Source organism: Leptodactylus fuscus, chromosome 5, assembly GCF_031893055.1.
Source record: "Leptodactylus fuscus isolate aLepFus1 chromosome 5, aLepFus1.hap2, whole genome shotgun sequence".
Classification (NCBI taxonomy): Eukaryota; Metazoa; Chordata; class Amphibia; order Anura; family Leptodactylidae; genus Leptodactylus; species Leptodactylus fuscus.
In genome coordinates, this window is record NC_134269.1 from 88,628,003 (window position 1) to 88,640,518 (window position 12,516).

Consider the following 12,516-nt stretch of genomic DNA (forward strand, 5'->3'; position numbering starts at 1 on the left):
TGTCACGAGTTATCAGTGTCAATTACACCTCATGTAGCTGTGCCCTTTACACAAATTTAAAAAAAAAAAAATTACTGGTTTATCAGTCTCCTGACTTGGGCAGTCTGGGGTCATTCTGGGGGGACTCGGTGTCGGCCCATGTAATTTCTTGGCCCCTCGAGTATGGCCCATGCTGGGCGCCAATTGTTGAGTTTTTCTCTGCAGTTCTATACTGGGTGACTATCGCTGTCCAAATTAGGAATCTACTGAGTGCATGTGGCGAGGAAATAACATCAGAGACAGAGCGCTGATATGAGTTCCTCTCTCAGTAAGAGCCGGTGGCTCACATGCCCTTTACTGAGAAAACCAGGGTTTATATAATTGACAGAAATAAGATGTATGAGGGGCTGGGGGTCATCTGATGTACTTCGATTACTCTGGTATCATCTATCAGTATTTTAGGGATAGTTTGTGATACACATGTACTAGATCATTAGATCCTTACTTACTGCTGTTGTTATCCGTTATTGTGATTAAAATTACATCATTTGTTATTCACAGAAACAATGGTGATAAAGGCCACAGGTGATGTCCCACCGCCACCGCTAAACGTGTTTGCTCCTGGAAGAAATATATAATTCCGAGATTGTTTGCCAATCAACCTAAACAAATAAGAAGACGGAGTCATCAGTCTAATACATCATAAGAACCTGGTTGCGTTGTGCCTTTATGATCATTGGTAGCCCTCCACACCCATTAACATTCTACACTACTTTGCTTTCTATGGTATTTATTCTATCTTGATCCTAACCTCTATCTTTTTATCACTTTTTACCCTTGATTGAAAATGGAATCCGAAAACACAACCTTATTGACAGGACCACCATACTGGAATAATACTATGTTGTTCAAATCGTTCTTCAACATCATTTTCTCACCAATAACCATATTTACTTCAGTGTTGGGAGTGATAGGCAATGGGCTTGTAGTCTGGTATCTCTCATTTAAGATTAAGAGAACCGCTTCCTCCATCTATATTTTTAACCTTGCTGTGGCCGATTCAGCACTTTTGCTGTTTGCAATTGTTTTTCACATTTTTGGAATGATTTTTGCCCTGATGCCACACTTAGAGTCTAAGTATGAAGATGAACATGTTATTAAGTTTATAGGTGCCCTATATCTTGCTTGTCTTTTTGGCTACAACACTAGTCTATGTCTTCTAACAGCTATAAGTATAGAGAGATGCTTGTCTGTTCTCTTTCCCATATGGTATTATTGTAACAGACCAAGACACACATCCTCTATTGTATGTTCCCTGATATGGAGCATTTCCTGTATTCTTTGTGGCCTTGAGTTTGCATTTTGTTACAATACAGCCTACAATCGTAGAGGTATACTTAAGGAGTCTACCAGAGAATGTAAAATCATGTTCGTTGTTATCTGCAGTTTTAGTTTTGCAATTTTTATACCATCCATGATAGTTTCCAGTTTTGTTCTTCTCATCAAAGTATGGGCAAGTTCTCAGCATCGGCAGCCTAAGAAGATATATGTGGTCATTGCATTGACTGTGTTTTTTTTCCTAGTGTTTGGAATGCCCATGAGGGTGCTATTGCTTGCTTGGTACAAACACCATGCTGTTCCATCTTCTCCCACTATGAACCTTTTTGCACTGTTTTGTAGTATTAACAGTACCATAAACCCATTTATTTATTTCCTAGTTGGCCGCCATGGCTACAGTGGAAAAATTACCCTTCTGTCAGTTCTGCAGGCAGTTTTTCGGGATGATTGGAATCAGCCAAAGAGGAAGGAAAGAAAGTAATAGAAGAATTTGCAACATGACCAATTATTAAAGAAGCCTGGATATAAAAGGAAAATGGCCACTTTATTTTAAAATATATATATATATATATATATATATATATATATATATATATATATATGGTAATAAGTAGAGATTAGAGATGAGCGAGTACTCTTCAGATCAGCCGATCCAAACAGCACGCTCCATAGAAATGAATGGATGCACCTGGTACTTCCGCTTTGATGGCGGCTGGCCACTTAACCCCCCACGTGCCAGCTACATCCATTCATTTCTATGCGAGCGTGCTGTTCGGATCGGCTGATCCGAACAGTACTTGCTCATCTCTAGTAATAAGCAAATGTTTTAGACAGCTATGGAATAAATGCTTTCAAAAGCAGAATTGTTACTTCTTAGCTTAAGGCCTGGCCCCATGTTGTGAAAACACTGCATTTTGGCTGCGGCAGAAACACACATTGAAGAAAAAACTATTATCGCTTCCATTTTTTAAACCATTTTTTTCCACACCTGCCTAAAAATTTGTTATATCTATTAAGCATCATAGAGGAACTTCATACAAGAGGAGTATCAATGCCATCGGCAGTGGTCCAGTGACCAGTTTTGAAGGACACTACCAAGAAAGGACTAGTTCCAAACATGAGAACAAAGAAGATCTGTACTCTGCCCTTGTTGTGTAGAAGGTTCTCTTCATTGACACCAGTATTCAGCGCATTTTGCAACAAAAAAATTCATATGATATATCCATACAGACTAAATAGATGTATGTAGTGTCTCATTCAACAATGAGGTATACTGTACTTACCCCATAATTCCCAGGAAGACACCACCAAAATTGTTTGGCGTCCTCTTCAAAGTGCACATGCACCATAGATTTCGGTGCAAAAGGGCTAAGAATGATCAAAATGGCATCCATATGCACAGACCAGATTGAAATCTAAAAGCCAATGGTTTACTGGCCGCAAGTGCACCTACGCAATCTCCCTGAGTCTGTGTATTCGCAATGTGGCTCACCCGATGTGGATCGTGATTCAGATGGCTGGGATGCTGTTTTGGGAATTCTTAGGCCTTTAGTGCCAGAATCTATACTACTTATACTACTAATGTAATACTACTAAAACTACACTAGCATATTGTTTAAAGAGTTTGCCCATCAAAAAGTTAAAGATGTCCACAGAAATGGGTAGTCCTAGCAGTTGGACCCCCAGTAATCTGCAATTTATTAATTAACCATACTACAGATGAAAGAAACAAATTAAACCAAATTCATCCAGACGCCAAGCTGTATCCAGATGGTAGATTACAGATTGATGTATTCATTATTTGTACAGCAATACTTCACTTTGTGCTCATAATTATGTGTTAACATGTCAGCAATGGTCATATAATATGTGTGATTAATATCGACATTTATTCAGCTGTATGTAAATAAATTGTAAAGAAACAGTTGGTTAAATTGTATATTACAAGTTCAATATTGTATATAAGCATTGCAGTCTGCACATGATACCTATTCAGAATTCCAGAAAAAATATCCTTTTTTTTCTGATGAATTACACATGTGGACAAAATTGATTGTGCCCTGACATTAAGGATAGAAAAGCCCTCAATGGTCACTGAATAACTATTTACGGGCAAAAATATTAATGAATGTCTAAAGGCTATAATATAATCTACAAACAGCCTGATGTTCCTGTTACTACAGTTAGGCTAAGGCCCTACGTTGCGGAAACGCAGCTTTTTTTGTTGCAGATTTTGTTGCGGTTTTTTCAGCCAAAACCAAGAATGGCTACAAGAGGAGTGGGAAATATATATCTATATATATATATATATATATATATATATATATATATATATATATAGTTCTTATATTTTTTCCTTCTGCTTAATCCACTCCTGGCTTTGGCTCAAAAAAAAAACACAACAAGGGGACCACATGGTGGCTCAGTGGTTAGCACTGTAGCCCTGCAGCGCTGGGCACTGGTGTTCAAATCCTGCCAAGAGCAAAAAAACATCTGCAAGGAGTTTTTATGTTCTCCTCGTGTTTGCATGGATTTCCATCCCATATTCCAAAAAAAAAAAGACATACTGATAGGGAAAAAAATGTTTCCGCATCATTGGGCCTTAGCCTTAGACATATTATTCAGAAGTTTAAGGTCATTGTGGGTTTTTCTTTCTTTAAGGGAAGGGTACCAAGAATATTGTCTACATGTGTATGTCCCTATTTATGCTTTCCTCAATTTGTAACTTTGTAATGTATACCATAATGACATATAGCAAGATTAATATATTTGATAACAAAGATCTCAGCAGATCACATTTAAAAGGAATGGGCCACCAGAAGATGAAACCTATTTTTAAACTAAACATATTTTTTAAGAATTTTTATTTTTTTTATAATTTCTATATCAGTATATATCTATCTATTTATTTATTTTTATGCAATAAATCCTGCAGTTTTTGTTCTGGCTACTAAACCTACAAATAGACTAACACTGTTTGTAGAAGTTTTCTTTGCAGCAGTTACCTCATTTACATCACAGACAAAGCTGGCATTATTACAGTAGGAGATAACACTTCTGTAGACAACACCACTAGCCCATTATTGCATACACCACTGACAACAAATTATGTTAGTTTATCTACTTCCCTTCTCTGACAAAGTGTCTAAAAAACCTCCTGTATAGACCATAAGAATGCTATAAAGCATATCACTAAATGATGTTACTAGAACAGAGGAAAAGCCTTGGCAAGATGGCGGCTCACATAATCATGTACAGAAAATGGAATTGAAAAAATCTAAACAAAATCAAATAAAAACAGATTAGAAAACAGTGTAGGGCAGGTTCACATCAGCACCCGATCTCCGTTTTGCAGGTTTCCGTTTCCTGCCCAAGAAACTGAACAGGAGACGGTAAGCGGCAGGCAGTTTTCAAACCCATTCATTTGAGTGGGTTTGAAAAGTGTCCACCCGTGAGCGCCCGTGATTGTTTTGTGCTCTCCGCAGCGAAACCGTTTTTTTTAACCGGACACAAAGTCGGACATGCAGGACTTTGTGTCCAGTTAAAAAAAAAAAAAGGTTTCGCTGCGAATAGCAGAAGACGCTCACGGGCGCTCACCGGCGGACACTGAATGCCGGTTTCCGTCTTCTGCCAATAGAAAACGGAAACCTACATAACAGAGATTGGGTGCTGGTGTGAACCCGCCCTAGAAGACTTTGGTTTTTATGGTAAACAAAAATGGACGTTTCGGGTGACACATTGCAACCTTCATCAGACACTATAAAAAAAAATACAAACACCTGTGGAATGCCAAGTTCTTCTACGGTGTCTTAGGGTACGGAGTAACGTGCTGCGTGATCTGGCACGTATACGGCATGTGAGAGTTTGCGCCGTAAACGCTCCCATTGATTTCAATGGGAGTTAGGATCATATACGCTGTGTTATTTTGCAACCGTGATTTTGCGGCGTATACGATCCTAACTCCCGCGTTAGTATGCAGCCGCAAAATTACGGGCGCAAAATAACGCGCGTTATACAATCGTAATCCCCTTTGAAATCAATGGGATCTTTTTTTAGCGCGCAAACTCTGACACGCGTATACGTGCCAGACTACGCGCCAGTTTACTCCGTGTGAACTGCCCCTAATGGTGTATGGTGTACAGATTGTTTGAAGAGGTGGCATGGTAGTTTGTTATTGTGTGGTGCATGGGTATATTTGTTATGGTGACTTTTAGCTATATGAACTATTTTGTTCTCATCACGCTACCATATATCTAATATGCCTTAGGGGGGTGGGAGACAGACTAAGCACATATCTATCATTGTTGCAGTGAGTTTTTTGTATTGTATACATGCTTTTTTATTGTTTTTAAACAACGCATCTTTTTCATCAATAAATGTGTATTTTTCTATTTATGTTAATCCATTTGTCTATTTAAACCATATACATACCCTTTTTATTTTTGGGGAAACTTGAACACACTGGTGTTTTATACCCAGGAAGGATGCAGGAACATTTAGTCCTTCGTTCTCCTATGAGACCCCGGACATATTACACTTGGGCATAAGTTTATGTAATGGGACAATCTCTTTAACTCATTAACAATGTGGTACAAAATCTTATCTTGACTATAACAATGGCTTTGCAATGGCTGTTGTAGTGTTCTGTGATATGATATCATACTGCAGTGTGATATCAATATCATGTAATGTCATATATGTCTGTATATACTTTTGTTAAGGCCCTATTAGACAGAGTGATTTAACAGTCAATTGTTGGGAACAAACCCTCATACAAGCTCTCCTTCCCGACAATTAGCCTGTCTAATAGTTCTGAAAATAGGTGTTTAGGTCATTTTAAGTCATTGTTTAATAAGGGGTGTGCTGCCAGCAAACAATGAAAAGACATGTTGGGGGAACGGCTGCTTTAGCATTTCCTCTATATCAGCCTCTACATCAGCTTGTGTACAATGAACGGTGACTGACACACTCTGCCTTCTACACACTACTTTTATAAAAGGCAGTGGGGATCTGTAATGGCCCCTTATTAACTTACCTGTCCCCACTGCTTCTCACTGTAGTTTTCCTCTTCAGCCTCCAGGGCACCCTCATGCACTGCACATTACATTATCAAAACATGATCTGCGTTGCACAGGGCCCATTGAAGGCTGAAAAGGGAAGAGCTGGAAATTGCAAGCAGGATTGGGGATCAGTAAGTGAATGCATCCAGTTCTCCCTTGTTCTGCTGATCCAGTTGTTAAAAATACAACCGGATTGCAAAACCAAGGAGAAGTGGCCCCGTCCTGGTTCTGCTATTGGTAAACCCACAGGCTTCCTGCTCTACCACGCTAACATATAGGCTACATTAAGTCTGTGGCCTACAAGCTAATTATCAACACTTCCCTTTCTTCTCTCCGGCCCATCCAACTCCCTTCTGCTCCAGGCGCACATGACGTCACAACAGTGTGCCTGAAGTAGAGAGACAAAGCAGGACCAGGAAGCAGACAGGTAAGTAATTACATAATACTGCTGTATTGGGAGCCAGTGAAGGGGCCACTGTATGTGTACCAATTAGATACTTATGGCCTATCCTGAAGATAGGCTATAAAAAATTAAGCCCAGTAACCCCTTTAAAATTCCCTGCTAATGTCACACACACTTTAATGTCCCCCACCACAGGATATTAGGCCCCATCCTTGCCCCCACATAATATAATGGCCCCATCACTGGTCCCCATACAGTATGGGGTATCAGTGAATAGGCCACTGTATGGAGGGTGAGTAAAGTGGCCATAAAAAAAGATAGGCCCAGCCAACCCCTTTAAAGAGGTTGTGCATAAATTGGTGTGATCTATTTTGAGGTGTAACATTTAGGTGTATCATGGAGATATAACATTAAAAAAAAGCTTACTCACCTGTCTCAAGCACCCCATTGTACAATGCCAGTGTCTGTTTGGTCTCGTAGCGGTACCTCATGGAAATGATACATCATGTGTACCTAACTGGTCTCAGCAGTCACATGAAGGGTAGGCATGAGACTTAGTTGTCATTTCTTTTTTTTTTTTTACACCTTCACACCCACCACATGGGTTGCTCCAATTCCTGGACAACCCCTTTAGCAAGTTTATCAACCTTTCTTAAATTGATGGCCTGTCCTTAGGATAGGCTACCAACATTACATCTGCAGGGATGCAACATCCATGACCTCTCCAGTGCAGCTTAACCATGACAGTGAGGCTACAGCTAATGTTAACAATTTCAAGAGCCAGACTGCTCATTTGACATAAAGGGTGTAGCAGTAGGTTTAGGTAGTGCAGTGGTGCAGACCGTATGGCAGGTGAACAGCATGGTTCCTAATATGTTATTAGCTGTAGCCATGCTGTCTCGGTATAGCTGATCTGCAGGGGTCCCGGTGGTAGGCCCCTAGAATTAATTCCACTGGAGGGCCCTAGACATCCTAGTCTTACACTGGGTGTTTATATACCTTTATTGGAGTCCCCTTGTGGTAAATGTAGTTGATTGGACATGATTTGGAAAGACATATGCAACCCCTGTCTCTATAAGGGTTTATAACTGACAATGCAATGCATTTCATTGCAATCCATGAGAAGGAAAGAACTGTCTGTATTGCTCAAAAGCTAGATTGTATGGAGGCATAGGTCTGGAGAAGGATACAAAAAGGTTTACACTGCACTGAATGTTCTAGAAGCACAGTGGCCTCCATAATTCTTAAATGAAAGATGTTTGGAGAAACCAGGAATCTTCCTAGAGCTGACTTCCTCATCTTGAAAAGAGAAGTGACTAAAAACCCTATGATCATTCTGGCTGAGCTCCAAAGATCCTCTACAGATAAGAGAAATTTCCAGAAAGTCAGCTGTCACTGCATCACTGTGAGATTTATGGCCCAGTAAAATTTTCACATTAAAACTTGCCTGGGGTTGAAAAAAAAACACCTATAAGACTCTCAGACTGTGAGAAACAAGATTGTCTGGTCTCAATAAAGCAATATTGAGCTTTTTTGCCTTAATCTTAAGCGTCATGTCTGGAGGAAACCAGACATTGCTCATCACCTGCCCAATACCATCCCTATAGTGAAACATGGAAATGGCAGGGTCATGGTGTGCAGGTGCAGCTAAATATGAGATGTTCTTAATGTAAACCTGATCAAGAGTAAGGTCAGGGGTTCACCTTCCAAAAAGACAATGGAGAAAATTTATAAATCTATCTAAAATGAAAACCATCTTATTCGTCCATAGAATCCAATCACAGCTCGCATTTCATATTCTGATTTTAAAAAGATGAAAGCTGTGCTGTGATTGGTTGATTTGCACAAGAAAAACATTTTTCATTGCATGTAGTTTAATAAATGTGTCGTGATGACTCTAAGCATATAGCCAAGACAACAAAGGAATGTCTTAGGGACAACTCTGGAACACTCAACCAGAAACCTGACTTGAACCCAATCTAACATCTCTGGAAAGACTTGTAAATGGCTGTCTCCTGATGCTCCCCATCCAACGTGTGTCATTGTACCCAAGACGACTGGAGGCTGTAATCTGTACTAAAGCTGTTACAACTAAGTACTAGGTAAGGGGGCATTCACACTGATAAAAAGACTCCCATTGACTTCAATGGGTTCCGTTTAACGCGCGTAACATATTGAAATCAATGAGTTAAAAAGCCTCAAATTGATTTCAATGTGTTACGTGCGTTAAATGGAACCCATTGAAGTCAATGGGATTCTTTTTATCAGTGCTGATGCTGCCTTGAGTTATCGTGGCAGAATCAGCGCCACATTACTGCGTGTAAATACCCCTAAAGGGTCTGACTTCCTATGCCATTGCAATATTTTAGCATTTCTCTTTCAATAAATTAGGAAAGATTTCTAATATTCTGTTTCATTTTGGCAGTATGGAGTATTAGGTGCAGAAAATGTTGTTGAGAAAACTAATTTTTCTTTTAGTACAAGGCCACAACATAAAATGTGAAAAAATAAAGGATCTAAAGACTTTCCAAATGCATTGCAAGTATTAGACCAGTAAAGCCTTGCTTACTGCTTGTTGTTTTCCATTATTAATATTGCATCATTTGTTATTCACAGAAACAATGGTGATAAAGGCCACAGGTGATGTCCCACCGCCACCGCTAAACGTGTTTGCTCCTGGAAGAAATATATAATTCAGACGTTTTGTTTGCCAATCAACCTAAACAAATGAGAAGAAGACGTCAAGAGTCATCAGTCTAATACATCATAAGAACCCGGTTGCTTTGTGCCTCTGTGGCCATTGGTAGCTCTCCACACCCATTAACATTGCACAATACTTTGCTTTTTATGGTATTTATTCCATCTTAATCCTGATCTCTTTTCACTTTTTCTACTTGATTAAAAAATGGAATCAACAAACACAAGTTTATTGGCAGGACCACCATACTGGAATAATGATACCATATTGTTCAAACCAGTATTCCATATCATTATCTCACCAATGACCATATTTACTGCAGTGTTGGGAGTGATAGGCAATGGGCTTGTAGTCTGGTATCTCTCATTTAAGATTAAGAAAACCACTTCCTCCATCTATATCTTTAACCTTGCTGTGGCCGATGCAGGATTTTTACTGTTTGCGATTGTTTTTCACATTTTTGGAATGATTTTTGCCCTGATGCCACACTTAGAGTCTAAGTATGAAGATGAACATGTTATTAAGCTGATAGGTGTAATAATTCTTGCTTGTCTTTTTGGCTACAACACTAGTCTATGTCTTCTAGCAGCTATAAGTATAGAAAGATGCTTGTCTGTTCTCTTTCCCATATGGTATTATTGTAACAGACCAAGACACACATCCTCTATTGTATGTTCCCTGATATGGAGCATTTCCTGTATTCTTTGTGCCCTTGAGATGTCATATTGTTACAATACAGCCTACAATCGTAGAGGTATATTTAAGGAGTCTTCCAGAGAATGTAAAATCATCTTTATTGTTATCTGCAGCTTTAGTTTTGCAATTTTTATACCATCCATGACAGTTTCCAGTTTTGTTCTGCTCATCAAAGTATGGGCAAGTTCTCAGCATCGGCAGCCTAAGAAGATATATGTAGTCATTGCCTTGACAGTCTTTTTTTTCCTAGTGTTTGGAATGCCCATGAGGGTGCTATTGCTTGCTTGGTACAAACACCATGCTGTTCCATCCTTTCCCATCATGGACCTTTTTGCTCTGTTTTGTACTATTAACAGTACCATAAACCCATTTATTTATTTCCTAGTTGGCCGACATGGCCACAGTGGTAAAATTACCCTTCTGTCAGTTCTGCAGGCAGTTTTTCGAGACGACTGGAATCAATCAAAGAGGAAGGAAAGAAAGCCAATAGAAGAAACCGTGACGTGACTATTTAAGAAAGAACACTGGATATTAAATGACAAAAAGCTAATTCATTAATTGTAATTAAATGAAATGTATCATTCTTCAATGTAAATATAGTGTGTCTATACATATATGTATATCTATCTATCTATCTACAGTGTTATATGTTATATACCCTTAATAGAGGGACTTTATAAAAGTGAGGTATCAGTGTTCCAGTAATGTTTTGAAAGCCAACTTTTTTTTTTTTTTTTGTTGAATGGAGGAGGTTGAGATTTATTACAATCACAGGGGGAAGATGGACCGCACTCGCTGGTGGAAAAATGAAGGCCAGGCAGATGTAATAGCTGTAAATTTTAATCATATTAAATTACAACACATTTTGGGTACAAAACCCTTTTTCAAGTGCATTAACTTTGTCTCATGTATGGGAACAAGGATGTAAAAGGGAACACACTTCCTTTTTAAATTTTGTAGAGCCAGTTATAAAACACAAAAGGTCCCAAAATGTTGTAAGTTCATTCTATGTAGGAATCTCAATTATGCTAGTTTCACAGCTTTCCATTCTTCAGGTCTGCTTGGGGAAAACTTAATCCACTTAAAAAACAGTTATCTGTGGAAACCTCCGTCTGAAAAATGCGGAAAAATGTGGAAAGAAAAGTTCTCTGCATTTTTCAAGTGTATTCGAGTACGGAAACCTCAAACTGAGTTTGAACGTTGGTGTGAACCCAGCTTTAAAGTGATGTGCTTAGGAGCCATCTTGTAAAGATATATGTCTCCTGATAGGAATGAATTATAGTTGAGGTTTTAGCTAGAGTGGGTTTACCTATCCCTGTCTCTCCTTTGTCCAGTCCTGGGCCCTTTTCTCTCACATGTCTAGGCTTGTAGCACTGGAAATCATAAGGTTCACGTAAGCCTACACAACCCTTTTGCCCCAACAGAGAGGACAGTACTGTGATCCCAGCTCTATTCTTCATTTATTTATGTGAGGTTTGGCTATAAATTATAAGGAGGAGTGATATCTTTATATAGAATTTTTGTGTGGAACTGTAGACTTAGCTTAAAGGGGGCCTTTCTCCAGTAACTGTAACAATTGTGTTGTAAAAGAAAGTCTACCACCTTCCCCATGCATATTAAACTGACGCCACAACAATATAGACCACTGCATTGACAACTATCTTTGTTATGCATGTCACTTTTGTAGAGTTGTACAAAAACAACTTTTAAATCTTATGCAAATGATACATTTGGTGCACTAGAGACAGCCCTTTAGCTCCAGGAGCACTACTCTTGATGCTTAAAGGGGCTTTCCCATCTTACTGTTTCAGTAGTTTGCCTGTTGTCTCTTCTTCTCACTTCCTGTATTTCCCCCTCCCAGCTTGCTGAATGGGATACTATGAAATATCACAATACTTATTCAGGTCAGATAATATACAGATGTTGTAGATAATGGACTCAGTGTTATCTGAGTGTTTAGATAGAGAGATAACAGACTCGGCTTTATCAGCAAACTCCAATTCGCTGAACTGATTGTCCTACTGCAGAGCAGTGAGTGACATCACTTGTCCTACAGGTCCATGGTTATGGAAACACTGTGTACACAATTGAAAGAATAAGTTCATATATCAGGCAAACAAAGCAGCATTTCTAAAGCAATATAATTAGGAAAAGTCTTCAATTTACATAATCTATCAGTATAGATAGGATCCTTGAGATGGGAATATCCCTTTAAAGTAGAATGGGTAATGTCATAGCAGTGAGAAGAGCAACTCACACTGAACAGAGTGGTGCATGCACAATATGATAGTGGTCTTAGCAGCAAGAGCAGTGCTCCAGGGTGCTGAAGATTTGCTCCCATT

At 39.0% G+C, this 12,516-nt stretch overlaps 2 protein-coding genes across 2 annotated transcripts; both read left to right on the forward strand.

The window, feature by feature from the left end:
- Positions 1 to 826: 826 nt before the first annotated feature.
- Positions 827 to 1,798, forward strand: LOC142204893 (proto-oncogene Mas-like). The gene has a single exon (XM_075276219.1). It carries the CDS (start codon positions 827 to 829, stop codon positions 1,796 to 1,798), a length of 972 nt encoding a protein of 323 aa, XP_075132320.1.
- Positions 1,799 to 9,685: 7,887 nt separating this feature from the next.
- LOC142204894 (proto-oncogene Mas-like) lies at positions 9,686 to 10,681 on the forward strand. Its single transcript, XM_075276220.1, has one exon. It carries the CDS (start codon positions 9,686 to 9,688, stop codon positions 10,679 to 10,681), a length of 996 nt encoding a protein of 331 aa, XP_075132321.1.
- Positions 10,682 to 12,516: the final 1,835 nt, after the last annotated feature.